The 26284-nt window shown below is 41.5% G+C and overlaps 4 protein-coding genes across 5 annotated transcripts; 1 reads left to right on the forward strand and 3 right to left on the reverse strand.

Moving 5' to 3' along the window:
* Positions 1 to 67: 67 nt before the first annotated feature.
* Positions 68 to 1856, reverse strand: LOC122033525 (protein trichome birefringence-like 38). Its single transcript, XM_042592571.1, has 4 exons — positions 1509 to 1856; positions 1255 to 1426; positions 660 to 994; positions 68 to 599 (listed from the first exon to the last, which is right to left on the reverse strand). Exons 1-4 carry the CDS (start codon positions 1826 to 1828, stop codon positions 308 to 310), a joined length of 1119 nt encoding a protein of 372 aa, XP_042448505.1. The 5' UTR covers positions 1829 to 1856; the 3' UTR covers positions 68 to 307.
* Positions 1857 to 2034: 178 nt separating this feature from the next.
* On the reverse strand, positions 2035 to 4646 carry LOC122033524. Of its 2 annotated transcripts, XR_006126570.1 has the most exons (3): positions 3990 to 4646; positions 2526 to 3718; positions 2036 to 2431 (listed from the first exon to the last, which is right to left on the reverse strand). XR_006126570.1 is itself a non-coding variant. In XM_042592570.1 (2 exons), the coding sequence occupies exons 1-2, from the start codon at positions 4262 to 4264 to the stop codon at positions 2845 to 2847; spliced, it is 1149 nt and encodes a 382-aa protein (XP_042448504.1). In that variant the 5' UTR covers positions 4265 to 4646; the 3' UTR covers positions 2035 to 2844. The 2 variants fall into 2 exon arrangements, 1 of the variants encoding a protein (XP_042448504.1); XM_042592570.1 differs by having other exon boundaries at positions 2035 to 3718.
* Positions 4647 to 15428: 10782 nt separating this feature from the next.
* Positions 15429 to 20670, forward strand: LOC122034508 (CTP synthase 1-like). Its single transcript, XM_042593791.1, has 21 exons — positions 15429 to 15605; positions 16320 to 16399; positions 16560 to 16646; positions 16754 to 16804; positions 16884 to 17001; positions 17175 to 17231; positions 17329 to 17393; positions 17502 to 17585; positions 17695 to 17745; positions 17834 to 17896; positions 17982 to 18028; positions 18123 to 18192; positions 18277 to 18339; positions 18992 to 19081; positions 19159 to 19197; positions 19264 to 19491; positions 19564 to 19649; positions 19739 to 19787; positions 19855 to 19935; positions 20011 to 20104; positions 20190 to 20670. Exons 1-21 carry the CDS (start codon positions 15488 to 15490, stop codon positions 20411 to 20413), a joined length of 1845 nt encoding a protein of 614 aa, XP_042449725.1. The 5' UTR covers positions 15429 to 15487; the 3' UTR covers positions 20414 to 20670.
* Positions 20671 to 21665: 995 nt separating this feature from the next.
* LOC122035310 lies at positions 21666 to 22001 on the reverse strand. The gene has a single exon (XM_042594723.1). It carries the CDS (start codon positions 21937 to 21939, stop codon positions 21706 to 21708), a length of 234 nt encoding a protein of 77 aa, XP_042450657.1. The 5' UTR covers positions 21940 to 22001; the 3' UTR covers positions 21666 to 21705.
* Positions 22002 to 26284: the final 4283 nt, after the last annotated feature.

Below are 26284 nucleotides of genomic sequence, written 5' to 3' on the forward strand. Positions count from 1 at the left end.
TTATCAGCAAATCAGCCCATGACCTAATTTCTCGTACAATAAGTCGTCGGCCCAATTAGCCCAAAACTAACGAAAATCATAAAATTTGCCATTCATAATTTTATTTTACCAAATCAGTTTTCTTCTTCTTCTTCTTCTTCTTCTTAAAATACAACAAAATCCCAGAATCGTATGCACGACAACCAACGAAAACCGCAATTTGCTATCAAAATCTGATAGCCGATGAAGAATGATACAATTCGATCGAGCAGCCTATTAATTACTGAATTGTGAAAACAAGCACAGTCCTGCATGCACACAGCCCCTGTCACGCCAGAGCTGCATACAGGATCTGATTCCAGGTGTCCGGAACGCCGGCGAGGCACCAGTGGCTGCAGTCCATCCCTTCATGGTCTCCGCTGTACGCGGACGGGTGCCCGTCCTTCCGAAGCTGCGAGAGCAGAGTCACGTCGAGCAAGAACACCGGCTTCGACACGCCGCTCAGCACGCTCTTCACCACGGACTGCGCCGGCTCCGGACCGCCCGGGTACGACGATCCGCTCACCGGCTGCGTCTGCTTATCGCAATCCTTCGTCCCGGCGCCGCCCCATTCTTTCGCCCTGATCATCAGCCGATCGATTACAGAATTGAATTCCACGATCAATTGTTGCAGGACTTACTGGTAATGGGTAGGAGAGATGCCCTGGAAGAAGACTCTGGTCGTGGCAGGATTGACGTTGGAGTCGACCCATCTGGCCCAGGTGGTCAGACCCTTGCCGAAGGCCTCAAGCCGGTCCATGTCTTTGTACATCTTCCCGCCGTATTCGATGTAGTCCCACGGCTGGCTCTTTCCTTTGTGAGTCCACCAGTGCCAGGTGTTGAAGATGAGCACGTCCGCTGCTGTCCAGGCCGAGCCGGATTGGATCGATTCGAGCTTGAGGACGCGGCCGACGGGTTCCTTGACGACGTCGACCAGGTAGGTGGTGTGGTAGCGCATGACCGACACTCCATATTCCTGCATGTTAATCTCGTTCGTATGTATTTAATGTGCTCTGTTGGCAAGAGATTTAGTGAGAGAGTAAACATGAAGCAAAGTTCAGTATCGGTGGGTGGACGAAAGCAACTAGGCAGGTAAGAACAAGCAGAACGGCACAGGAACGACAAGCTTCGCTGTCGCCCATCATTAGCTAGCCATCCCCACTGAGCAATAGCTTCTCCATGCGGGCAGCGAACGTACTGTCTTTGACAAAAAAAAAATCATGGAGAAGAGATCACCTGAAACGTGATGGTAGAGAGAGGGGCTGAGTTTCTGAAGCTCGTCTCGGCGTCGGGCACGGCGGCATGGAGCATGCAAGCCAGGGAGAGCCACTGGTTCTGGCTCAGAGAGTCCCCCACGAACATGATCTTCTTCCCTCTGTGTTTCGTCAAAAAATCCAACCCGTTGAACCTGAATCGATCAGATAATTGTAGTCAGAGACGAGTTCAATTGAGCAATCTTTAAAAAGACGACGACGAGCACAATGGTGAACCTTGGGAGGCTGCAGAAGTCAGGGCTCCACCGGTACTTGAGGTAGTCCTTGTCGGGGCGGCCGTAGCGTTGGCAGTCGAACTCGGGGTCGATGAAGGGGCAGGTGGAGGAGTCGTAGGCCGGGTACGACTCGTCGTAGACCCAGCTGCCCTGGAACAGGTTGCAGCTCACGCCGGTGGCACGCGTCCTCCGCCCTTTCGCCGTCATGGCGGCGGCAAAGCCGTTGGCGCCGTCGGGGTGAAGAGACGCAGTGGCGGAGAGCAGAAGGGAGAGGACAGCACCGAAGCAGAGGAGAAAGGTCGAAGGAGCTCTGTTCCCCATGGGAGCAGAGTAGGAACGCAGTGGTTGCGGTGATTAAGGTGAGATTTATATTTATAATGCTCCATTTCGCCATGAGAAAGCTCGAAGAGGAGAAAATTGGAATCGGGCGGTGGATTCGGCAGCTACTTTTGTCGATCATGGCGTAATTTGCTATATTTTTGACGTCACAATTACGATAAAAAAAATCAGCGCCGTGATGAGGAAGAAACTATAAATTAAATTCCTTCGATGCTTCATAAATCAGAAAGAAACAAAAAGTCCTGAGAAAACAAATGCAAATGCAATATATTTTCTCACCGAAAAGGAAAAGAAGAAGAAGAAAAATTAAAGAATGCGTTCTTCAGAACAGACCAAGGAAATTAGGCAGCAATCGATTCCAAGAGATGTCTTACTGCTAATATTCTACTGTGCAATGAGAGCATTCGATGGCATGCTTCAATCATCGACCATCATATCTCCTGTCACATTCTATACTGAACACACCATGTGTATACAATAATGCAACTCGTTTCTAAATCTCTTCTTCCACCAATGATTCCATAATGATACTATCGCTTCTTACTAACCTAGTTTGCGTATTCTTCCGTGACAAAGACTTGCAACCTGCCATGCAAGGCACTGAATTAGCCACACTTGCAATCTAAGAATTAGTTGAAAGTTAAGAGCTAAAATTTTCAAGTTGAAAATGATGCAGTACCAGCTCTTTAATTCTATCTGTTTCGGCTACTTATTTCTGCCTGTGTCAACGCATTGCTGGATCGCATAGGCTACCAGCTGCTGCAGTGCTGCTGCTTCGGAGTGAGATCAGATAGGAACAGGAACGAGGAGAAGAGGCATAGGAAGAAAAGGACATCATCGAGAGTGTTGGCAAGTGGGCGAAGATTAATAATGGACTTGTCGCCAATCATCGCCACTTCCTCTGCTCTGCCAATTCATGTCAGCAGGAGGAGTAGGTGAAGGCAGGAATTTGCCGTGCCAGCCCAAGAACACACAAATGTTATTGGGCCGATTCATGTTCAGCAAGGCAAGCTCTTGGAACTGGAAGTGGCCGCCAGAGTCTTCAAACGAGAGAAGCCCTCCGGCGCATGAGCTCTCCTCGTGATCACCTCCATATTCCTGTCCAGACTCTGCTTCACCATCCTCCTCACCGCCTTCTTGCACTCCCTCAGCTGTCGCTCGCAAGTTGACGAGTCCGCTGAAGTCAGTAACTCCTCCGGCTGTGGCCCGGAATGCCCTCGAATCCGCTCCCTGCCCTCGTTCTTGAACCACTGCAGCATCTTAAGCGCCCTCTTCTGCGCCAGGGGAGATCCCAACAACGCCACCTCCAGGGCCAGTTGCACTATCCCCAGCTCCGCCATCCGCCTCCTCTGCTCGTTGCTCCGGTGAGCCACCACCATCAGCAAGTATGCGGCGAGCTCTTGGCACTTGGGCTCGTCCTCCCGCGCCATCGTCTCCATTAGAGCTTCTACGGCGATCGGGTCGTCAGCGATGGCGCGCTTCCCTGTTTCGCTCAGCATTAAGTTGCTCAGAGTCGACAAAGCGCCCTCCGCGCCGCCGCCGCCGCCAATGACTCGGTTCTGGGATAACTTGAGGAGTTCGTGGACGGCGCCGCTGGAAACGATGGCTTTGATGTTCTCCAGCTTCGTGGAGAGGTTGTAGAGCGCGGCTACGCAAGCGAGCTTGGATTGCTTTGTAGTTGCATTAGAGTTGAGGATTTGGATTAGAAAAGGCAGCATTTGCCTCGCGTCAATTGGGAATTCCGTCTTTGCGAGGGAGGAGAGGGACGAAAGCAGGGGAGCCAAACATTGGGTCTTTTCGAGCTCAGAGGAGTTGACCTTGGGCCCTCCCAGTTTGACCAGCAATCCAGCCTCCACGATGAGTGCCTTGTTCCTGAGAAAACAAAACAACAAACAAATTCAGTCAAAAATCGTTGTTCGCCCAACTTCGGTCAACGAGCAAGTTCGGCGAGATTGCATTTCATTGTCAACAAAAGAAAGCAAGTGACATTGGTCAACGTTGAACTGAGGAGAGGACGAAGAGCTGCCGAACAGAGATATTTCTCGGAGAATCTTGCAAAATTTAGGCCATAATTGTGATTCGATTATACCATAGAACAACAAAAAATCTAAGGAAAATTTAATAAGGATCGGATTCTACTCACTTGAATGTGCCGTGAGCTAACTGCTCAAGCGTTTCAACCACCAGCCTCCGGCGATGCTCATCCTTCAACTCCGCCACCATCGCCACCATCGGCGGGATGACTCCTAGCGCCGCCATTCGCCGCTTCTCTTGTGTATCCCCAGCAACGACCTTCTTAATCTCTGCCACCGCCGCCAGCTTCATCTCCTCGCCCTCACCGAAGTGAAGTTGCTTCACCGCCGCCCGCGTCCTCGCCGCCGCTACTTGTTCTGCAACCACTCCGCCGCTCTCCTCCATCACTCGCTCCCTCAGCAAAATTCGAGAAACCTTGACTGGCGAGGCAATGAACACGAGGAAGTTAAAGATGGCAGCTTCTTGTTGTCGTGGAAGGAGGAGCGGAATCAAACATGCTCTGATTTGTGCAGCTTTATCAAATCTATAATGTGTATTTGGTAGTCGACAGCATCAACCGCTACCAATAGAGAAATGGTAAGGGCGCAGAGAGAGAGAGAGGGCAGAGAATGGATCAATCATGCAGTCTCACATGCATGCTATAAGAAACAATAAGACGGGAAGGAAGAACATGCATGCACACATAGATCTCATCTGGGTATCAATCAATTCAAGAACGAGCAACCTGCCAAATCACTGACTTTGCGTGCAGAGAAATTAGGTGGAATTAGCCAAACAGATATAGATCTGGGGGAATTATTGTGGAGGAGGCTGGAAGGGAGTGGTCGGCTGGTGGCGCACTGAGAATTCGATTAAGAATTGAAGCTGCTGCGATGGGACTCTAGCCGGCTCGCTGACCTACGTGTTTCGCACTATACGTGATTCCTCTCGTTGTTGTGAAACATGAGTCCGGAGGTAGGATTGTTCGCTTAATTACTGTAACAAAAATTATCGTGTGTTATCTTAGGTATTTCGGCTTTTGTACGAAGGAGCGGCCATTTTTAATTTATTTAACAAAAAAAATATTCTAATTTTAAAACTAAGTTAAAAAAAAATAGTGTTATTTACTTTCTACTTTTCCTGTTAACCTTCTAAATCTCATGTTATTTTTCAATGGATGAACTTGATATGGATCACATTAAGTCCAACGTGAACTTGATATTTTTCATATCAGACTCAACATGCATGATATAGATAAATATTAGATTCAATGTGGACATGATATTTTGAACCTGATATGAAAAATATTAGGTCTATACTGGACCTGATATTGGATCATATCATATCAGAATCGGTTTGATATAAGAAAATATCAAAGCCACAGTTTACCTAATATAGGTTGATCCGATTGTAAGAACAGGGGGACCCCCGTCCGGTGGGGTCAACGTCACGTGGAAGCCAAAGTGGCAGGTGGGCGGTCGGAGAGGTGTAGGCCGACCGGCCGGGCGGTAGGCCGGTATTTAGTGGATGGTCCAAGGCACCCTGACGAAAGTCAGAGTTCCGGCGCTCAATGGACAATATCACAGAGCCGAGCGGATCGCCGGGTCGAACACATGAGGTAGCATACTGCTAAGTCTCCACAAAGCACATCATCGAGAATCTTCCTGGACCGTTATATGTATGTGCTTGATCGGACGTAAGGTGGAGGCGAGCCGGCCGGACGCTCGGAGGCAGGCCGGCCGGAAGCTAGTTCGGGAGCCAAGGGGAAAAGGACAAAGGACATCTTTTCCTGACAGCGGGTATGTTCCACATGTAGGTCATATTCCAAAGCTTATGACAAGAGGTTCTGCTGTCCCATCGAGGACATGCTTGGACTGTAGCAGTATGGGTCAGGTAAGCTCACTGACAAGCCCTTACTGGGGTATGGGCCGCAGACACGTGTACACCTCAGTACGTGTACACTCGCTTCTCCGCTGCCCTATATAAAGGCCCTCATCATTCGCCGGAGGTACGCGTTCAACACCTTTGGAGTCACTCTTTTTTGCTGCGTGCTTGCCTGACTTGAGCGTCGGAGGGTCGCCGCCGGGAACCCCTTCCCGGCCCGACTTCTGTGCAGGTTCGCCGGAGGTTCGTGCAACCAGTCGAAGATCCACGTCAGCAGCCGGGGAGCACCACGTGCCCAGCATCCGTTGATTCAGCCTTCGGACAGGATCATAGGTTTATATCAAGTCTAAGGTGGACCTGATATAAAAATATATCAGATCCTTTTTAATCCTGGAGAAAAGTAATATATTGAAAAACGATGAGAAAGAAAGGATTTAGGAGATTAGTAAAAGGGGTAGGAAGGGAATAACACTATTTTTTATTTTATTTTATTTTTTTGGTAGTTTTAAAATTTTTGGGTAAATAATAAAAATATGATCACTCCTCTCAGTAAAAAGCTGTAGGTATTTCTTACGTTATATGAAAGGAAATAATTATGGAGTCTGTTTTTAATTATCCATTAAATTAACAAAAAATAATAAAGGTATTTTTTTATCGAGAAAATACGTCCTTAAAATTTGATATTTCTCCGCTTAATTATAAAGTTAGTTAAGGTGCTGTGTAGCTTTTGATAGTTGTCTCCGGGATTATTATATGGTGATAGAATATTTAGATTATCATCTGGATAATGACTGTTGGGCTGTCTTCTGAATTGATCATCCTTAGTCATTAAAATTAACTAAATTTAATATTTATGACCTTTGAAGATTAGTGGTAATTAAGTGCCGGTAAGCAAATGCCCATTTCACGTGCCTGAGAAGGAAGGTCTTCGCGATGGAGCACTAATTGAAAACGCTTAATGACTCCGCTTGCTTGCATCACGTACAGCCTATCAGTTTAGGCAAGCACAGAGAGGAGTATCCGGACCGTGATTGAGATAAGCTCGGATTTACGATGAAAAGAATGGAAAAAAAAAAACGTGAGAGAAAAAGAAAGAGAGCGCGAGATGACGGCGTCAATACCCGTGGACGTCCACAGCCAGATCAGCCCGCCGTGGGTTTTAGGCCATCAAATCAAATCAAGCGTGCGAGGGCGTTTGCAAACTCAGAAGTTTGGTAGGCCCAGCGTCAACTAACATACGCCACGTGGCGGTGGTGGTGAGACACTGGATCAGAAAAAGATCTTGTGGATGTACAAATTACAAAGCCCACAAAAAGCAACAGGAGTTTCTTGGTCCACAAATTACGGATCAAAGGATGGTCCATTGATCTAGATATTTAATTTTAATGGACCCTATTTTTAAATAAGTAGGATTTATTCAAATCAAAAGTCCACATGTAGTAGACCATCCCTTGGTCCATAATTTACGGACCAGGAGATCTGCTCACAAAAAGGGGCGAGAGATTTGGATGAGATCCATGGCTACCCACTTGGAAGCCTTTTTGGGGGAACGCCTTCAGTTGGATTCCACATCGACTCCAACAAATTATTCATTTTTTTTTCCCTTCAATGTTCACCCCCTCGTGATCCATATGTCTCAAAATGAAAATGAAAATATAGGAATAGAGTTTATGTCTAATCTCACTACAATTAAAAGTCACTTTGAATTATCAATTAAAGTAAAATGATAAAACTATATCATCCTATCTTAAAGCGGAAAAAAATGATTCGTTGGATAGGTAATTCTGATGTTGACTAAATATATACTCTCCGTTTAAAAAAGTTACTCAAAACGGTCATGTCAAAATAACCATTAGCAACTGGGCTAGGAAAGAGGTCCCGACATCGACACTCCAATGCTCAAGTTAATAATCCAGTTAATTGAGCGGTCCCTTACTATACTTAGCTAATAAATTAATCGAGTCCCTCGTATAGTTCGATTAGCTATCGCTTACAAGAGCAATCATGCGGGATTTACATAATGTTGTCAGAGACTCGTCCTTTTCTTAACCTCTCCATTTTGCACAGTATTCACTTGGGCCAAGTGTCCAGTTTGTTCGATCAACTTATAGATTCGATGGATTAGATTATTCAGTTAAAATAGTTAATCATGATAGTCCTGAATAACGAAAGCTCGCTCTGGATGATGAGTTTCCTAGGGCTTTGAATCCGATCGGCCCAGCCCAAGATCTAGTTAGATGGTCGCTCGGTGGCACTCTCGTCCTGTATGGCTTTGCCCTCGCATCTCTCGCAGTCTGGGCCTCGAACCAGACTACGAGAGCCCAATATGAATCACCAAAAAGATAGAACCTGATTTTTAAATTCTTCGATATTTCTAATAATATTTTAAAAAAAACTTTATTCTTCTTCTTCCGACAATCTTTTTTATTTATTATTTTAGCCAAATGTCAATGCTGGAATTGAAGAATCGGTGACTTTGCAGCAGTCGTTAGTTAGTAAAACAAGCGATCCCCGTCAGCTACACGAGAGACTGTCAGAGAAATCACATGCACCGAATTATTGACTCGTGCATGGCGACGAGCCGACGCCACGACCGTACGAACAACCCAACTAACTAGACCACCCACGCAGACCAACGCCCGATCCACTAAAATGCGTTTTTAATTCACGACGACCATTTTAGTAAATCAGCGATCCGATTCGGACAATTACTCCCATTAATTTCGTACGCGCTGGCCTCTCACCGCCGTTCACGTGCCGAAATCGCGTACGTGTACGTGGAGCTGAGTCACGAATCGACTGACGTCGGCAGTTTTGGACCAGATGTTACGATTTGACCTACGTGCACTTGTAAATGGGTAAAATAATAATAAAGTAGGGTCGAATTCGATTGGTGTTTTTTTGGATTTGGAGGATCGAACGTGGCGATGACGTGCACGGTCGACGCCTTGTCATTTCGTCAGTTGAGTGGGGTCCGGCGGCAGGTTTAACGAGCGCCATCGCGATTCGCGACGGCGTGGGGCCCCCGGCGGTTGGATACGGACTGACTCCCAGATCCGATCCAGAATTTTCTCGGAATTAAATGTTTTTGACGATCCGTAAAAGGGCGGGAAAAAAAAACAAATGTTTTTCTTAATAGGATTTGGTTAAATAAATGGTTTTTTTAATTGTGTGAATTAAAAAGACAAAACCAAAATAACACCTTTTTTTAAATCATCAACACCCTGTGTAAAATGATCCCGTTATCCTCGAATATTTTATTAGACTCCTTTTATGTTTTGACAGACCAATTTAAAACTTAAATTTTGAAGGCAGACATGATCTGTTTAATAATAATTAGATTATATAACCGTTTCAGTTCCGTAGATGTTATAATTTGTATTTTGCAACTACGAGATCTTCATTCATTCAGCATGGCATTTGCTTGTGTTTGCGTACCCCTTTTTTCCCCTAATATTATTAAATACATATTTCTCACAGGATATGACATTTTCACGTATTGCCTTAAACACACCGCCTCACCTTTCACAGTTTATTTTCTCTCAAAAATTAATTAATAAATAATATACCTTGATACGGCAGTATTGTGGGACCCAAAAGTTGGGTTTAATGTTAAGAAAGTCCATTGGTACGGTGGTTAAAATTAAAAAAGGGTTTATTTTTCATGTGATGTTATATTAAAATAAATTTATTGTCGCTGCTGAATACTCTATTTAATCGGACCAAAAGGTCGATTGAACACGTTAGGCATATCGCTCGATTGGATCGAACTCTATATTCAAGTATAATGGTCGAATGCAAGAGGAACCCCAAAAATAAAATCCGATCTTGACATATTGTCTGAGTAGTTGCCGAATCCTTAATATAAATCTGGTCGATTTTGTTGGAACTCCAAGATTGTTTTGGTGTGATCAACAAGTTAAGTTAGGTCCTGTCGATTTTTAACCTTGTGTCTATGTGTGCAGGAGCTCAGGATCATAAGGAGTCGAGCAGAAGACGCAGCTAGCGTGAAGGACGGCACGCGGTGCGTCCGAGGGACGAGGCGCTGCGGAAGAGTACACCGGTGGACGAGAATGAAGCGTGTGGTGGTTCCGAGGGACGAAAAGCCGGAGCGGAAAACTACTCAAGGAGCAAAAGACGTAGCTAGCGAGAAGGTCGACACGGGGTGCGACCGAGGGACGAAGACTGCGGATGAGTACGTTGGCGGACGAGAAGGAAGCACGGGACAATTCCGAGTGACGAGAAGTCGGAGCGGAAGCCTGCTTGAGAAGACCGGAAGTTGGGTTCGGGTAAACCCTATTCCGGATGGCAGAAATCACCAAGGCAAGCGGAGCCGGGGTGGAAGACCCAGACCGAGACGAGCAGCACCGGAGCAGAAGGCCCGGACCAGAAAGTCAACTTGGTTGACTTAGTGGTATGGACGCACGGATCCATTCCGGGCGCCCGGAGTTGGCTTTTTAACCAGATCGTGTCAAGCGCGATCCGTTGCGTAGGAGATAAAGTTTTATCCTCTCAGGGCGCTCGGAACCTCTTCAGGGCGCCCCGGCCAAGGCTATAAATACAACCTTGGTCAAGAAGCTAATCATCAACTCAAGAATTGTAATTCTGATACTTGTGTACTTCCTTTAGAGTTTAACTTCTTTTCTTTGTGCGCTTCATTGCGGTAAGAGGCTTCTCCGCCTGAAGGAGATAATTAGTGCGACATTTTCCTTGGATTAACAACCTCCGCGGTTGTAACCAACTAAATCCCTGTGTGCCTCTTTCTTTTCTGTTTTTAGGGCTATAAATGAACCAAGCGTTCGTGAACAAGCTTGATGTTCGGCTTGGTAAGAGCTTGTTTATGTTCGTTCAATATACATTAGATTAATTAAACAAGCAAGCTTAAACAGCTCGTTAAGCTAAACAAACAAGCTTGAACACATATGTGTTCAGCTCGTTAACGTTCGTGAACAACGTTCGTGAACAATGTTCGTGAACAACGTTCGTGAACAATGTTCGTGAACAACGTTCGTGAACAACGTTCGTGAACAATGTTCGTGAACAACGTTCGTGAACAATGTTCATGAATAATATTATTAATAAAATTCTTTTCAATATGCTAAATAAATAATAAAATAAAATAAATAAATTTAAATTATCAATCTTAATAATCAATCAAACAATTAAAAATTTCAAACAATCAAACAAGCTTGAATTGAGAGCTTGATAACATATAAACGAACCAAACTCAAACCAAGCTCAAGCCAAGCTCGAACCAAGCTCAAGTCAAGCTTGAATTGAGAGCTTGATAACATCTAAACGAACCAAGCTCAAACCAAGCTCAAGTCAAGCTCGAACCAAGCTCAAGCCAAGCTTGAATTGAGAGCTTGATAACATCTAAACGAACCAAGCTCAAGCCAAGCTTCAAACAAGCTCAAGCTCATAAAAAATAAACCAAGTCAAGCTTGAGCACTAATTTCAAAAGCTTGGTTCATTTTAAGCTCGGCTCGGTTATCTTATCAAACAAGCTTGAACACCCCAAAGCTCGGCTCGGCTCGGCTTGTTTACAGCCCTATCTGTTTTATTTGTTTACTGCTTCTATATTTTGCAAGTGTTAGTTTAAGAAAAGTCGAGAAGGGTTGTGCTCTTTATTTTTGCAGGTTATTCAACCCCCCTTCTAGCCAGCCGCCGCGATCTAATAGACTCAAAGGCCGATCGATCCTTAGAGGCTCAACTCCTCACTTCTCCAAATGCAAGGCTCTTAATTTACATCCTTCGCGCCCCAACGCCAGTTGAACTTACTAGACTTAGCTCCCTACTTCTCCAAATGCAAGGCTCACAATTTACATTCGCGTGCCCCTAACAGATCGGACCCACGGGGATTAGCTCCTCGCTAAGCAAAGGTATGACCCCTAGTCTATAGTCGGTTGGCCCCGTATACTAGTTGGATTTATGGGGCTTAGCTCCCCACTTTTCCAAAGGCAAGACTCTCGATTTACATAGGCCCGACCCTATAGTCGATCGGACCTCCGATTTTCAGCTTCCCACTCATGGGCATTACCCCTCAGTTGCCCACTCATGGGCATCCTCAGCTTACATCCGCTCGGCACCAACATCGGTTGAACATCCGAGGCCCGGTTCCCCATATGAGCATGGCTCGTTGGGTACAACCGGTCGACCCAGAGTTAGTCAGACTCTCTCTAAGAGATATTATTGTCAGAGAATCTTGACAATATGTTAGGGAATACACAATTACTCTAACATATGCATGCAATGAAGTTTTCCTCCGCCTATAGGAAGATAGTCGTACATACTCCACCACCCAACATACTTTGACACCAGACATTCTTTGTCAACTCATTATGAAAGATAATATAAAAAGTGGGTCCTCTATGTTAGCTAGGTACGCGGGTCTCACTACCACAATTCATTAGTTGTTACTATTGTTTATTTTGCTTGACAACTGTTCTAACTTAAGCATCAGAGTGTCTGTGCTAAGAACCCCTTCCCAGATCCATTGACTAAGGATTCCTTCTCCCAATTCTTATCTTTGCTACATAGGTTCACTCGGTATCACTTTACGTTAGCTCACAATCTTCACATGATCAACGTTCAAGCCACTTAATGTCGTCTTATAATTAGCATGTCATCTTTTTCATTTTCAAATAGGATTATACACGAAGATATATAACATATTCAACACATTGGTGTTGATTTTACTTTGCACTTTCTCATAATTAATAAAATCAAATATAAGAATTTTTAACATTGCCATAGCAAGCACATAACAATTAAAATTCTACACGTGAGTGGAAATATAGTCAAAAGCTTTTAAAAGATACCATCGAATTTCAAACGCTATTGAAATATATATATACACAAAGTGAAAATTATTTAAAAGACTATGGATATTGTATTTTTTATAAATTTTTAATATACACCAATATCTAATTTATTTTATAAATTTTCTATCTAGATAAATTAAAAATACTTAAAATAGGCGTTCTATCACTCCATTAAATAAATTCATCGTTTAATTTATCTACAGTATGACTCGATACGAAAAAACTAAGAATATATCTTAATTGAATGGATAGGTAGTCAACAACGTGAATAATGGATATGTTTATTAACGTTGGAATAATAGTAGGTCGTTGATCCACGTTGAGAATCCCTTTACTCAACGTGAATAATGGTTAGACGTGTATTATATTCTATCAACTTAGATTTTCTAACCGTAATCCCTAATTCATTTTTAGATCAGGAGTTGTTAATAGATGAAATTTCATGGACCCTACTTGTATAATAGATGGAGTCCATGGATTTCCACCTATGAATGAAATGATCCATCCTCTGGACCGTACTTTACGATCTAGAAGATCCGACCTTATATTCTATACACTAATATTATTTATATTTTAGCTAAAACACATAATAAAAATTAAATATTTATTTTTATTTATAGAACATTTTTAAGACATCAAAAGAGTGAGTGATTTATGGGAATATTTTGTTATAAATATCCTAAAATTATTTATTGTATTCCCCTCATATGTCAAATTAATTAGATCAACCACTTAACTACTCTAACAAATTATGTATTTAACCAAATTGAAAGGCTAAATTGGAAAAATAAAGATTAAAATTAAATCATTAATTAATTAATTAATTAGAGTACCGTCGAATTGGTTAGAACCATGTAGCAATCAATATCGAACTGTGGCAATATTTTTATTTTTAACTAAATAAACCATTATCAAAATTAAGCAATTAAACTTCCAACAACTTTAATCGAAGTGACCGATGATATTAGTTTAATGCTCCATTAATTGTCACTGTATTTTAGATTTGACGGCAATCGACCAGATTTTGAAACATTAATCACCGCTATTTTCTTATCAACTACCAAATTAATTAATGATTTAATTTTCCTAATTACGGGATAAGTTATTATAAATAAAGCACGTGATAACTCATGATTATTTTTATGAACTCTATAAAATATGGTCTATTGTTTTTATAATTAGTTTGGACCCGATTCTATATTTCTTAAAAAAAACACGATTAAACATTTTATTTATATGGCAAAAATTAAAATGGAGTCTCAAATTATACCAATTGCGAAAAGAACGTAGTAACTACTAAAACTGTAAAAATTACTCCATAACTACTTACTTATTTAGAATTTGGAGTTTAAGACTTAATTTAATTAAAATAAAATAAATAATTTTTCACATTATATTATAATAGAAATGTGATATTGCTCATCCCAAATAATCCTCGCTTACCACATGCCAAGGATCCAGTATTACTTGCCACACGATAAGATAGAGAGCGACTCTTTGTATTGAAGAAGTTTAGTAATTGACGAGATATTTTACAACCAAAATGATTTAAATTACATCAAAATTATTTTAAAATAATTATAGATACTATTAGGTGATTGCTACACTGCAATATTACAAGAATATTGTAGTAAGAGAATCCATATAGATACCTTATTTAAAGATTTTATCTTAAATTTTATACAGAGTAGTTAAAAAATCTTTACATTAGCTACCCTGTCTATTCTCTAAATTATCCATTTATGAATAGTGCTTCTCTAAATTTAGGAAATGAATTCTATTCCCTAAACATTTTAGAGGGGTGAGAAAAAATAGGGAAAAGATATAAGGTATATTAAAAAATAGATATTTAAATTTAATAAATTATTTTTTTAATTCTAAATTATATATTTTGGATAAGAAAAATGATATGAATATTCTTATATTCCCCGTTATATATATATATATATATATATATATATATATATATATATATATATAAATGGAAGGTATAAAATGTTTGGACTCTTGAGTTTTCTATAACATGGATTAATTATTACAATATTATTCTTTTTTTTTAATACTATTTTAATTATTACAACGCATAGAAGTAATTATGTAACTATTACAATGTGGAATATAAGAATATCCCTATCATTTTTCCTATCCAAAATATATAATTTAGGATTAAAAAATTAATTTATTAAATTTAAATATTCACTTTTTAATACACTATATATTTGTTTCCCTATATAAATATCCCTATGGTTGTTGAGAGAGAGCCTTGCTTCTGGAGTCGTTGTTTGGGGATGAGATGAAGTACGTGTTAGTGATAGGAGAGTGATGAGCGGGGATGAACTACATATAATTATATAATTATGGTTAGATCATGATCATGATACTATCGGAATTAGTTATGATCCCTTTCAAGATTTACTGTCTCCCAAATTATAATTTAGGTCAGAGTGGGTGGCCTCTGGCCACCTCCTGTTAGTCGTCAGACTGTTTGACTATTGTTGATAGTCTTCGGACGATCTGTAATTATTATGATATGATTAATTTAGAAATAAATCATAATTAATTAGGATCGAATTACTATCATAATCTAATAATAAATAAAAATAAAAATGGTCCATTCTATGATTTTTTTTTTCATGGAGTATTGGGCCCACTCTGATTTGGATAGAGACTGGCTCAGGTTCTACAATTTTCTGCAAGTATTGGAGCGAATCCTTGGACGGCAAAATGGGCCAGGAGGCCTCGAAAGTGGATAAAGAGAGAAAATAATAATAATAATCAGTATTATTTTTCTCTCGCTCTTTTGTTGAATAATTTTTTTTTTTATATATATAAATAATCCCTCTCCGCTTCAAATCTTCTTCAGCGTCTTCCTTGGTCGCCGAGAGGGCATTGCTTCTGGAGTTGTCGTTCGGGGGAGGAGATGAAGTACGTGTTGGTGACAGGGGGAGTGGTGAGCGGGCTGGGGAAAGGTGTGACCGCAAGCAGCATCGGCGTCCTCCTCAAGGCGTGCGGACTCCGCGTCACCTCCATAAAAATCGGTGCTTGCTTCGATTCCTTCATCTCTACGTTCCAAACTGCTGTTCTTTCACTCGCTTTTTTCGAAGAAAAATGCCATAGAACTGTGGTGTGGCGCCGGTCTCACCCCTTTCGCTCGATATTGCTTCTTGTCCCTCTTCGCTGAAAGCCCTTTGTAATTTTCCCTTTGTTCTTCTCCGGAAAGGCCAAGTATTGGCTTCCCGCGAGGTTGATTTGCGTGGCTGGGGGTTTCTTACTTTGTTCTCCGTTAAAAGTCGGATCTTTTTTCCTTTCGATTTTTTCGAAGTGATGCCGTTTTTGCGATTGAGTGATTAAGAGTGCTCCTTTCGCGTCCCATCACCCATGTTTGATAAGTTTTGTATCTCTTCGAATGAAAAGCAGCGAGAAATTGGGCAAGTGGAAAGTTGCATCGGGCTTTTATCGTCAGGAATTCCGATCAGCCATCCGCTCCTGAATTCTCCTTTGTCTTCTTTTTGTCTATGATAATGTTTGTTTGTCTACACTGTGATCCAAAAAGGACTCTCTGTCCATGTCTTCAGTCAAATGCCATGAATTTCTCGTCTTCGCTTTTCGTTTTCGTTTGGACAATGTTTTTTTCTCCGAACTAAAGGGAAAAAAGAAAAGTCTTCGGTTCATGTCGTTATCTATCCAAAGTTTTCTAAATGTCTTGTCTTTGATCCAAATGATTTATTGTTTAGCTTTGTGGACTTCCACAGATCCTTATCTGAATACCGATGCTGGGACTATGTCTCCTTTTGAGCACGGTGAAGTCTTTGTCTTAGATGATGGTGGCGAGGTGAAGCACATTTGAAATTTTCTATTACACTGTAAAAATTTAAAGGCCAATATCTTTCTGACTCTAATTCACTTCTACCTATTTTTCACCTTCCAATGTTTAGGGAAGATTAGTCGTTTGCATTTATTTCACTTATTTGATGGTTCTCCTTTTTTAATAGGTGGACTTGGATCTAGGGAACTACGAACGCTTCCTTGATATAAAATTAACTCGTGATAACAATATAACTACCGGAAAAATCTATCAGGTGCCACTCACGATATCAAGCTTAGGATCTTAAGACATCTAGTGATGTTGGAATAATGATTGTTTTCCAATAGATTGATTTTGTCTTCCACACTGTGTCTTGGTTAGTTTGTCATCGACAAGGAGAGGAGGGGCGACTATCTGGGGAAAACAGTCCAAGTATGCCTACCATTAAACCGGCTGGATGCTTTGTCTTCAGCACCCTCTTTGTATTACTCACCATTCTTCTCTTTTAAAGGTTGTGCCACATATCACAGATGCCATACAAGAGTGGCTTGAACGTGTAGCAATGATACCTGTGGACGATAAAGAAGGACCAGCTGATGTCTGCGTCATAGAATTGGGTGGAACTATAGGTAACATTCCGGAATGTCTTTCTTATAGTGAATGAAGGGATTAATCAAAAAAATCATTTTGACTAATCTCAGCTTGAGAGAATTATGATTAACATTTCCTAATTTGTTCATATTTGCAAGCATAGGCACATTCCTTGATGAAATATTGACACTGAGATTCTGTGTTCATGCAGGGGATATTGAATCAATGCCATTTATAGAAGCTTTGGGACAATTTTCTTATCGTGTAGGTAAGGAGGTTGCCAAAACCAGTCAAAGTGCAGTTGCTTTTAGAGCTTTTATTCTGATCCTTCTCTATAATATGATTTCTGCCTATGCTTTGGTCAGGACCAGGGAATTTCTGTCTGGTTCACGTTAGTCTTGTGCCGGTTCTTAAAGCTGTCGGCGAGCAGGTAAAGACTATAAACCAGATAACATATGATTCTATGTTGGAGTCTTTCCATAACTAGTCTTTTACTGAACTTGTTTAACCTCAAAAATATTTCCTTATTTTGTTCTAGAAAACTAAGCCAACTCAACATAGTGTTAGGGGACTACGAGGACTTGGGCTTACACCAAATATTTTAGCATGCCGCTGCGAAAAGGTCACTGCCAAAATTTCACATGATGACTTTGCTACATATCTTTTATTTGAAAATTTTATTTCTTCGCATTGTGTTTATATGTGTATGCTCCTGTTTGGATAATTGACAGCCTTTGGATGTGAATGTTAAAGAAAAACTTTCACAATTTTGCCATGTTCCTGTAAGTTTTTCAGTCTCTTACTCTGTTCTTCTTTCTGCGAAGCAGGTGCATAGGTTTGAAGTTTATGTTCGACCATTTTCTTTTTCAGGTAGCAAATATAGTGACTCTTCATGACGTTGCAAACATTTGGCACATTCCTCTGATGTTGAAGGTAGTATATACTACTTTGACAACAGTGTGGAATCGGTCACTTTTTAATGTTGTTTCAATTGATCACTAACATACTTCACCTATAGGAGCAAAAAACACATAAAGCGCTTCTGAAACTGTTGAATCTTCGAGGGTCTGTCTGTAACTGACTTGCTTTTGGATCTCTTTCTAGTCCAACAGTTGTTTTTTCCAGCTCGTAAGCTGATAAAAGTGCTTACTTTGTACAGATGTGCCCAGGAGCCGATGTTGCAAGAATGGATGGGTAGAGCAAAACTTTGTGATACATTGCATGATCCTGTGTGAAGCTCTTCTTTATGCTATTCTGCTTTACCCTTGAAAAATTCCAAAATCTTAATAATTGAACCATCATTAAATGTTCAGGTCAGGATTGCTATGGTTGGAAAATATACTGGTCTTTCTGATTCTTACCTGTCTGTATTGAAGGTGAATACATAATTTACAAATTTATTCCCTTATTCTCATATTACCTGATTTACGCCGTTACTTCACGTTTTGTTTGTTTATGATGTAGTTACACTTTTATACCACTTTAAGATGATAATTATGCTTAGAATGGAAGCTCTTTTCTACCCTTTATTTCCCTGTGCTTGTAAATTGATTTTTTGTCCATGCCATCATGACACATGAAGTGATTTATTTAAATTTGCAAGAATGGACTGTGAATCCATCACCCTCATTTGTCTAGTTCAGCATCCCTGGTGCTACCTTTCTCTAAATAAACTCTTTAGCAGTTTTACATGTAAGTTTCTTCATACCTCATTCTTTAGCAAACAAATTCGTAAAAATCCATCTGTATCCTCCCATAGGAGATCAGGATTTGCTAGATTAGGATGACAAAGAGAACCCAGAACTGCTAGAAGCTTAAGTAAACTTCCCTCATTTCTGTCACAATCAATATGAAGCAAGTTAATTTGGTCTCTGTTTCTGCTTGATGCTTTAGTTATGTTTTCTTCTCACTATGTACATGAACTACAATAGGTTTTGGAAGCCAGGACCTGTTACTCAATGTTTTATTTAGATGCTTCAGTATTTTTTTTTTCCAGTGCTTTAACAGCTCTACTATGTGAACCTCCAGGCTCTTTTGCATGCATCTGTTGCTTGTCGAAGAAAACTCATTGTAGATTGGGTCCCTTCATCTGATCTTGAAGAAACTACAGCATTAGAGGTCCATTCATTTGACACGATAAACACTTTTCCAGAAATATTCTTGGAACTCTTTAGGAAAGGATTTGTTTTGAACAGGCACCTGATTCTCATGAAGCGGCATGGGCGCTACTGAAGGTGAGTAATTTTTTTGGTTGTTTTCATAGAACATTCTTCTCTCAAGTCGACAGTCTTCTATCACAGGGTGCCGATGGCATACTAGTTCCAGGAGGATTTGGAGACAGAGGTGTGCAAGGAAAGATCCTAGCTGCTAAATATGCCCGCGAAAACAAAGTTCCATTTCTTGGTATTTGTCTTGGCATGCAGATTGCTGTCATTGAATTTGCTCGTTCTGTCATGAACTTGAAGGAGGCAAATAGCACGGAATTTGATCCAAATACATCTACTCCTGTCGTCATTTTTATGCCGGAGGTAATTCACATCTGTTATTCTTAGTTAGTCATCTTCTTGGGTCTGCCTTATATCTATTCAATGAACATCAAGGGCTCCAAGACTCACATGGGAGGCACAATGAGGCTTGGATCAAGGAGGACTTATTTCCAGATTGCTGATTGCAAATCTGCAAAGTTGTAAGCACACGCGTCTCTTTGTTGATGCAGTTCTTTGTTTATCGTATAGATAGTAGTTCTTAAACTTTAACTATATCTGGTCTCTCAAGGTACGGCAACGTTAGCTTTGTGGATGAGCGACATCGACACAGATACGAGGTTTTTAGTGCTGTTTCTTAGTATCAAAATTTAAAGTATTTCTTCCCTGATCATCAGTTTCTTTCAGGTGAATCCTAGTTTTGTTCAGGAATTCGAAAAGGCCGGTCTTGCTTTCGTCGGTAAAGACGAGACCGGGCAACGCATGGAGGTACGTAGTAGGAACCTTAAAATATTGTCACATTTCTTCTTGGATTGCTACAATTTCTTTGAGTGGACAATGTAGATCATCGAGCTGCCTTCACATCCTTATTTCCTTGGCGTTCAATTTCATCCAGAATTCAAGTCAAGACCCTGGAAGCCCTCTGCTGTTTTCGCAGGTAATTCCTAACATGCAAATTCGCACAAATAACAAGAGCCAATGCTATAGAACTGAGCAGAAGAAGCATCGAAATCACTTGACAGGACTTGTAGCAGCGTCATGCGGCCAACTGGAGAACAACCTCGACCCGCATTCCCCGGCGAGCAACGGCATCATCACTCCCAGATTTTATCCAAACGGCGGGAGGGTGAAGAAACCGGCCAAGAGCCTCCCCGGTGGGAAACTCCTCCATGGTAATGGAATTGGAAATGGGAATGAGTGGCCGGCTGCATGCCTAATAACTACAACTACGAGTGATGTTGTTTAGCGTAGTTATTCTTCCAAATGTCTTGTACAGTCATCGGAACAAGAATTGTGTTGCAAGGATTGGAAATTTCAGTATTTCTTTCTTGTCTAAAGAGTGAGTGTTTAAATTAGAGTGATCATGTCCGTGAGTGTTTTTAAATTAGAGTGATGATATCCGAAAGTGAAATGAAAATTGGATGCTGGGGATGTGGATGTTCACGTTGACCTTCTGTGAATTTTGTTCACACCTGTAACATAATTAATGTCAGTTTCGAGTCAGGAAAGAGATCCTCGACAATGACCCTCCGATGAAGAAGAAGTAATAAGTGGAGCAACAAGAATATTGTAACGCAAGTACGCAATAGTAAAATATCATATACTTCTGTTGAAACTTAGACCCCTCTTTATATAAAGTTTTGGTAGCATGTGTGCACGTTTTCCAAGATGAGCATGTATCTCAATGATTTTTCTGAAAAGACTTAAGACTTATCAGTAAAGTGTCCCGACAGAGTACCTTAACAGATCGAGTATATCTCTGAAGTGACCGTGGAAGTTTCCACCGTACGATCCTCTGTCTGACCATGTCGTCTGTCAACGATATTAGCTCTCAAAAGGATATCGAAAGATAACCTGATGTGTCTATTACTTGGTTGAACGAAATAATCGTTCGACCGAAATTCCACTCTTCACGTGCTGTCTGTTGTAGGGCCGAGCGAGATAACCGCCCGGCCGGAAGTCCACTATCTGTGTGCTTTGTTGTTGGCCCGAGCGAAATAGTCGTTTGGTTGAAAGTCTGTCCGCGTGCTCGACTGATGTCGAGTTTGTTGTCAGGCCGAGCAGGATAGTTGCTCGGTTGAAGTTGAATTCTGGCGATACCAGGCCTCGCTGGCTAACCGAGGAGGGTGATCGCTCGGCTCGACTTTTGCCCGTCGTTCTTTCTTGAGCGTCGATTGTTTGAATGCTCTATGTGTCGAAATCGACGACGGGTCGAAACCTTCTTCCCAATCGGAGCATGTTTCGCCCAATTGATCGATTGTTTGAATGCTCCCTATGTCGAAATTAACGACGGGTCGAAACCTTCTTCCCAATCGAAGCATGTTTCACCCAATCGGTCGATGTCTTCCACTCGTTGACTGTCTTGCTATTTACTTTACTTTGACCTTCACCGTGACAGCGGGATGAGATCCTTCATCATCACCGCATCATTAGACGATTAAAAAGTTTATAATTTAAAGTAGATCAGGATCGATCCGATCACAGTTCGATGACTACTCCAAGCTACTTTATTATTACTCTTGCAAGAGTGTACATATATCACTGCTCGTCTGCTCTATGACTAGTAGTGTCAGGTTTCTTCTCCTGCGTCCGCGCCTGGTTGACGTCGCCGACGGCAGGCCCGACCTTGTCCTGCAACTTGTCGACCCTGATCATGCCTTCGTCTTCCTTGGAACGCGGATCCAGCCGGGTCCTGTTGCGCTCCTCGGGCACTGACTCATACGCCGTCGGCGTCAGCGTTCCCGGCGGCTGAGCTCCTCGAGCCCCCGACATGATGTCGCCTGTCCCAACCTACCAGATGCCTTTCGTAGCTGGCGAGCTCACAAGAGAGTAGTCGATCGTATCGGCTTTCTGCATCATCTGAACGTCTTGTATTTTATAGATAGCGAGATCGATTCCACCGCTGTTGGTTCAAACCAGTTGGGAGAAGAGAAGGCTACGTGGGGACGAGCGACGACCGACAACGCAACACGAGCATAGATTCGGTCGACACGTATGCAAATCCAGGTCCATGAAAATTTTTTCATTAGATTTTTTTTTTCTTTTGAAAAAAATGGGCTTTTGAATTTAGAAACATTCAGGAAGCTTGTTCACTTAAACTTCAAATAATTTATCTCACCAGGATCATGAATCTTAAACCTATAGGATTACAAACTGTAAACAACTAAAACCCTAAATAAGAGACAAAACATCCTTAAATCATTATATTGATTTCACCGAGACAAAATAATAAATCCTAAGGCGATGCTACCTTTGAAGAGGTTTTCACTATAGCTAAAGAAACAATGGCCGATGAGATGATCGACGACGAAAGGCAAGCTGGATGGGAAAGGATTCGAAAAAGTACAATTTGAAATAGCGTAAGCTAGACAGGTTAGTTCCCTTTTGTGGGTTAAGTAACCGGTTTGGTTTTAGCCTGGGTTGATTTATTAAGCCGAGATTTAAACTTCTGGAATTGGACTGATTCGATAAAGTGGAAGTTTTTGGTATCTATATATATATAATTTTTTAAAAATTTCTATAGCTTACATTCTATACTCTAAATGATATGCTCTAAAAAAATAACACCATACTAGCACTACTTACTTCTTTACATTATAGGCTTACGGTATTGGAAACTCAACTACTTACTCTAGAAAATCATATCTATAAAGATACTCACACAAGTAATCTAAAAGAAACTCTTGAAAGTATTAACAAAGACCTTAGTAAATTGTCTTTAGGAAAAACAGTTATCCAACAACAACCCACTACTTATAAATTTCTTACTTATAAGACTCAAGATATCATTTCAAATGGATCTACGAACAAAGAAACAAACTGAAAGTTTTTCTGGATTATCACAAACTTTAAGACAACCAAATAAAAACTTATCCATAATACCCAGGAGGTCCTCAACAAATATTGTCACTTATCAATTAGAAGAAATCATATATATAGAACATAATTTAGACACTTTTTCTAACGAACAATTAAATACCTTAAACCCAAAAAGAATATATAATCAAGGACTATTATCCTTCTCTACATCACTTTATAGACATCACAGAACACAACCACTTCATCTACCGGATGGAGTTGAAGAAAGATTTACACTCATGACAGAAGAATCGGCAAGAACACTTTTACAAAGAAAATATATATATATATATATATATATATATATATATATATATATATATATATATATATATATATATATATATTGTTGGTGTAATATTCCTTAGGTCAAGGTTGATCTGGTTGACTGAGCTTGAATTGATTCAAGCTCGAGTCTTGATGTTTGAGTTTCGATGTTTGACAATACATGGAGATAAGACATGGAGATTGCAGGTGCAATTGTTCATGTAGTGAGATTGTGAAGGAGAGTCAAGTAGGTCAAGGTTGACTGGATACTTGACTGAGAAATCCTGGTGAGTAAAACCAGGTGAAAGTCCTAACTGGGAGGTTAGGTAGGCAAATGAGAAGTCCTAGTGAGTGAAGCTAGGTAGAAGGAAAGTCCTGGTGAGTAAAGCCAGGCAGATGGGAAATCCTAGTGAGTGAAGCTAGGTGAAAGTCCCGGTGAGTGAAGCCGGACAGTTGAAAATCCTGGTGAGTGAAGCCAGGTGAAAGACCTAGTGAGTGAAGCTAGGCAGTATGAGAAATTCTGGTGAGTGAAGCCATGTGAAAGACCTAGTGAGTGAAACTAGCAGAAGGAAAATCCTAATGAGTGAAGCTAGGTGAAAGTCCCGGTGAGTGAAGCCAGACACAGGAAATCTAGATGGATCAAGTTGATCAGTCATCTAGTGTTGGGAAGCCCAAGTATGTCAAAGGGATTGACCGGATACTTGGCACGAGAAATCCAGGTGGATCAAGGTTGATCGGACACCTGGTGGAGATTAGTCCAAGTGGGTCAAGGATTGACCGGACACTTGGTGAGGGAGTTCTAGCAGGTCAAGGGTGACCAGATGCTAGGCATGATGTATCAACCGGTCATGGTTGACCGGATGTTGGTCTAGGGGACTTTGGACTTGGTTTTGGGCAAAAATCTGAGCTGGATCGATCAGCTGATCGATTGGCTCATGCCTAATCGATCGGTTGATCGATTGGCTCATGCCCAATCGATCGGTTGATCGATTGGGTGAGTCCCCGACAAAGGCTGCCCCAATCGATCGGTGGATTGATTGGGGAGAATCGTCGATCGCACAGAAAGCCTCCCAATCGATCGGTTGATCGATTGGAAGTTGCGATTCTGCGCGATAAGCCCTGGATCGATCGACCGATCGATCCAGGGAAATCCCGAGAGCACAGAGGCACTCTGGATCGATCGGTCGATCGATCCAAAGCCTCCTCGATCGATTGAGATTTGACCGTTGGCGCAGGATATAGCTGTTGGCGAGCGCTTCTCTCCATAGAACTTCCACGGCTTTCATCTCCGATCCTTACAGCGATTCCAGCCACTTCTCCACAGTTCTCACGCTAGATCCTGAAGGTTCTTGGAGGTTTTTCCAAGTCAAGAGGCGGATCTACAGCAAGAAGAAGAAAGCTAGGGTTAGGGTTTTCTTGTGCAAACTTGTAAACTTTTGCTTATATTTTGTTTCCTCTCCCTTTCTTCTTGTAATGTGAACTTGTAGGGCTTCTCCGCCTTCGGTAGTTACCGTAAAGAAGTGTTTTATTAGTGGAGGGTGCGTGAGTGTGTGGATCCTTGGATTAGTCACCTCTTGTGAGGTGGATACCAAGTAAATCCTCTTGTTAGCGTTGTATTTTTGTTTCTTGTTTGCTTTTCGCTGCATATCCTTGAAGAAACAAGCAACAACGAGCATGAGATTGCACCGAGCTATTCACCCCCCCCTCTAGCTACATATTTGGTCCCAACAAGTGGTATCAGAGCAAGGTCGTTCTTTACCGGAATCATCGCCGGAAGGGGCAAAAAGCTAGAGGGTGAAGAAGTTGGAGCAAATTTTACAAGTCGAAGACTTCATTCAAAAAGGCTCAACTTCAAGATGGAATTCCAAGATGGACTTGGATTCGACACAAGGGTGCCTCCACCATTCACAATGATGAGCTTCGATCTTTGGAGATCAAGGATCGAAAATTTCCTGATAGTGGAGATAGAGCAATGGTTTTCTCTAATGGAAGGTTTCGAAGCTCCAAAGAATTCAAAGGGCAAAATTCTCAAGAGGAGTAAGTGGAGCCAAGAACAAATCCAAAGATGTGGGAACAATGACAAAGTGACCAAGCTTTTGATTAATTTATTGCCGAGCAACATCTTGGAGCAAATTGGAGATTTTAAAGATGCCAAAGAGCTATGGAGCAAATTGGCCAAGATTCATGAGATCCCCTCCACTGTACCAAATCAAGAAGAATCCAAAGAGGGTAACTCATTCGATCAAAATCAAGAGGACTCCAAAGTTGAGAGATGCTCAACTTTCGAAGATGAAGAAGTCCAAGAAGCCTCACCTTCAAAGGAGTACAATGAAACGGGCAAAGAGGGAGCATACTCTTTGTTCCATATACAAGATGAGGAGGAAGAAGTCTCCACCTCTAAGATTGAGGGGGAGCGACCTTCGGTGACATCGGATCAAGAAGAAGGAGAAGTCTCTACATCCGGGTCAAGAGAAGAAGAGGATGAAGAAGCTTCCATCTCCACAAGTCAAGTCAAATCTATTAGAGGAACATCACTGTCGGAACAAGAGGAAATTTCTACATCCGGATCAAAAGGGGAAGATGTCATCCCTACACATGAAGGTATAAATATTTCAATTAAAAATAAAAATCATATTATATGTTTTGAGTGTAGGGAACATGGACACTACAAGAGCAAGTGCCCCAAATTGGCTAAGAAGAAGGGTCAAGTGGCACTAAAGGTCAAGGTGAAGCCCAAGGAGATCGTCCCCACAACAAAGAAGAGCAAGAAGCACATTGTGTGCTTCTCTTGCAATCAAAAAGGATATTATCGGAGTCAATGTCCTAAGGGGAAGAAGGTGGTCAAGCCTAAGGGAGGAAGCATGAGACAAGGGGGAACCTCCAAGGTAAAACGAAAGGTATCGTTTATTGAGCCTACTCCTTTAAATAATGATAAAAAGCATGATAGGTCTAATTTCCATCATTTCAACGCTATTTACCATAAAAATAGGGA

Source organism: Zingiber officinale, chromosome 11B (genome assembly GCF_018446385.1).
Source record: "Zingiber officinale cultivar Zhangliang chromosome 11B, Zo_v1.1, whole genome shotgun sequence".
Lineage (NCBI taxonomy): Eukaryota > Viridiplantae > Streptophyta > Magnoliopsida > Zingiberales > Zingiberaceae > Zingiber > Zingiber officinale.

What these genes read in the sequence shown, in the direction of transcription:
- LOC122033525 (XM_042592571.1), bottom strand. Translation starts at nt 1,828, where the DNA reads ATGGGGAACAGAGCTCCTTCGACCTTTCTCCTCTGCTTCGGTGCTGTC. An exon ending in TCTCTACCATCACGTTTCAG is followed by an intron (nt 995 to 1,254) that starts GTGATCTCTTCT and finishes ATTAACATGCAG; the next exon opens with GAATATGGAGTGTCGGTCAT. An exon ending in ATCTCTCCTACCCATTACCA is followed by an intron (nt 600 to 659) that starts GTAAGTCCTGCA and finishes GCTGATGATCAG; the next exon opens with GGCGAAAGAATGGGGCGGCG.
- LOC122033524 (XM_042592570.1), bottom strand. Translation starts at nt 4,264, where the DNA reads ATGGAGGAGAGCGGCGGAGTGGTTGCAGAACAAGTAGCGGCGGCGAGG. An exon ending in TTAGCTCACGGCACATTCAA is followed by an intron (nt 3,719 to 3,989) that starts GTGAGTAGAATC and finishes TTGTTTTCTCAG; the next exon opens with GAACAAGGCACTCATCGTGG.
- LOC122034508 (XM_042593791.1), top strand. Translation starts at nt 15,488, where the DNA reads ATGAAGTACGTGTTGGTGACAGGGGGAGTGGTGAGCGGGCTGGGGAAA. An exon ending in CTACCGGAAAAATCTATCAG is followed by an intron (nt 16,647 to 16,753) that starts GTGCCACTCACG and finishes TGTCTTGGTTAG; the next exon opens with TTTGTCATCGACAAGGAGAG. An exon ending in AGACCGGGCAACGCATGGAG is followed by an intron (nt 19,936 to 20,010) that starts GTACGTAGTAGG and finishes TGGACAATGTAG; the next exon opens with ATCATCGAGCTGCCTTCACA.
- LOC122035310 (XM_042594723.1), bottom strand. Translation starts at nt 21,939, where the DNA reads ATGTCGGGGGCTCGAGGAGCTCAGCCGCCGGGAACGCTGACGCCGACG.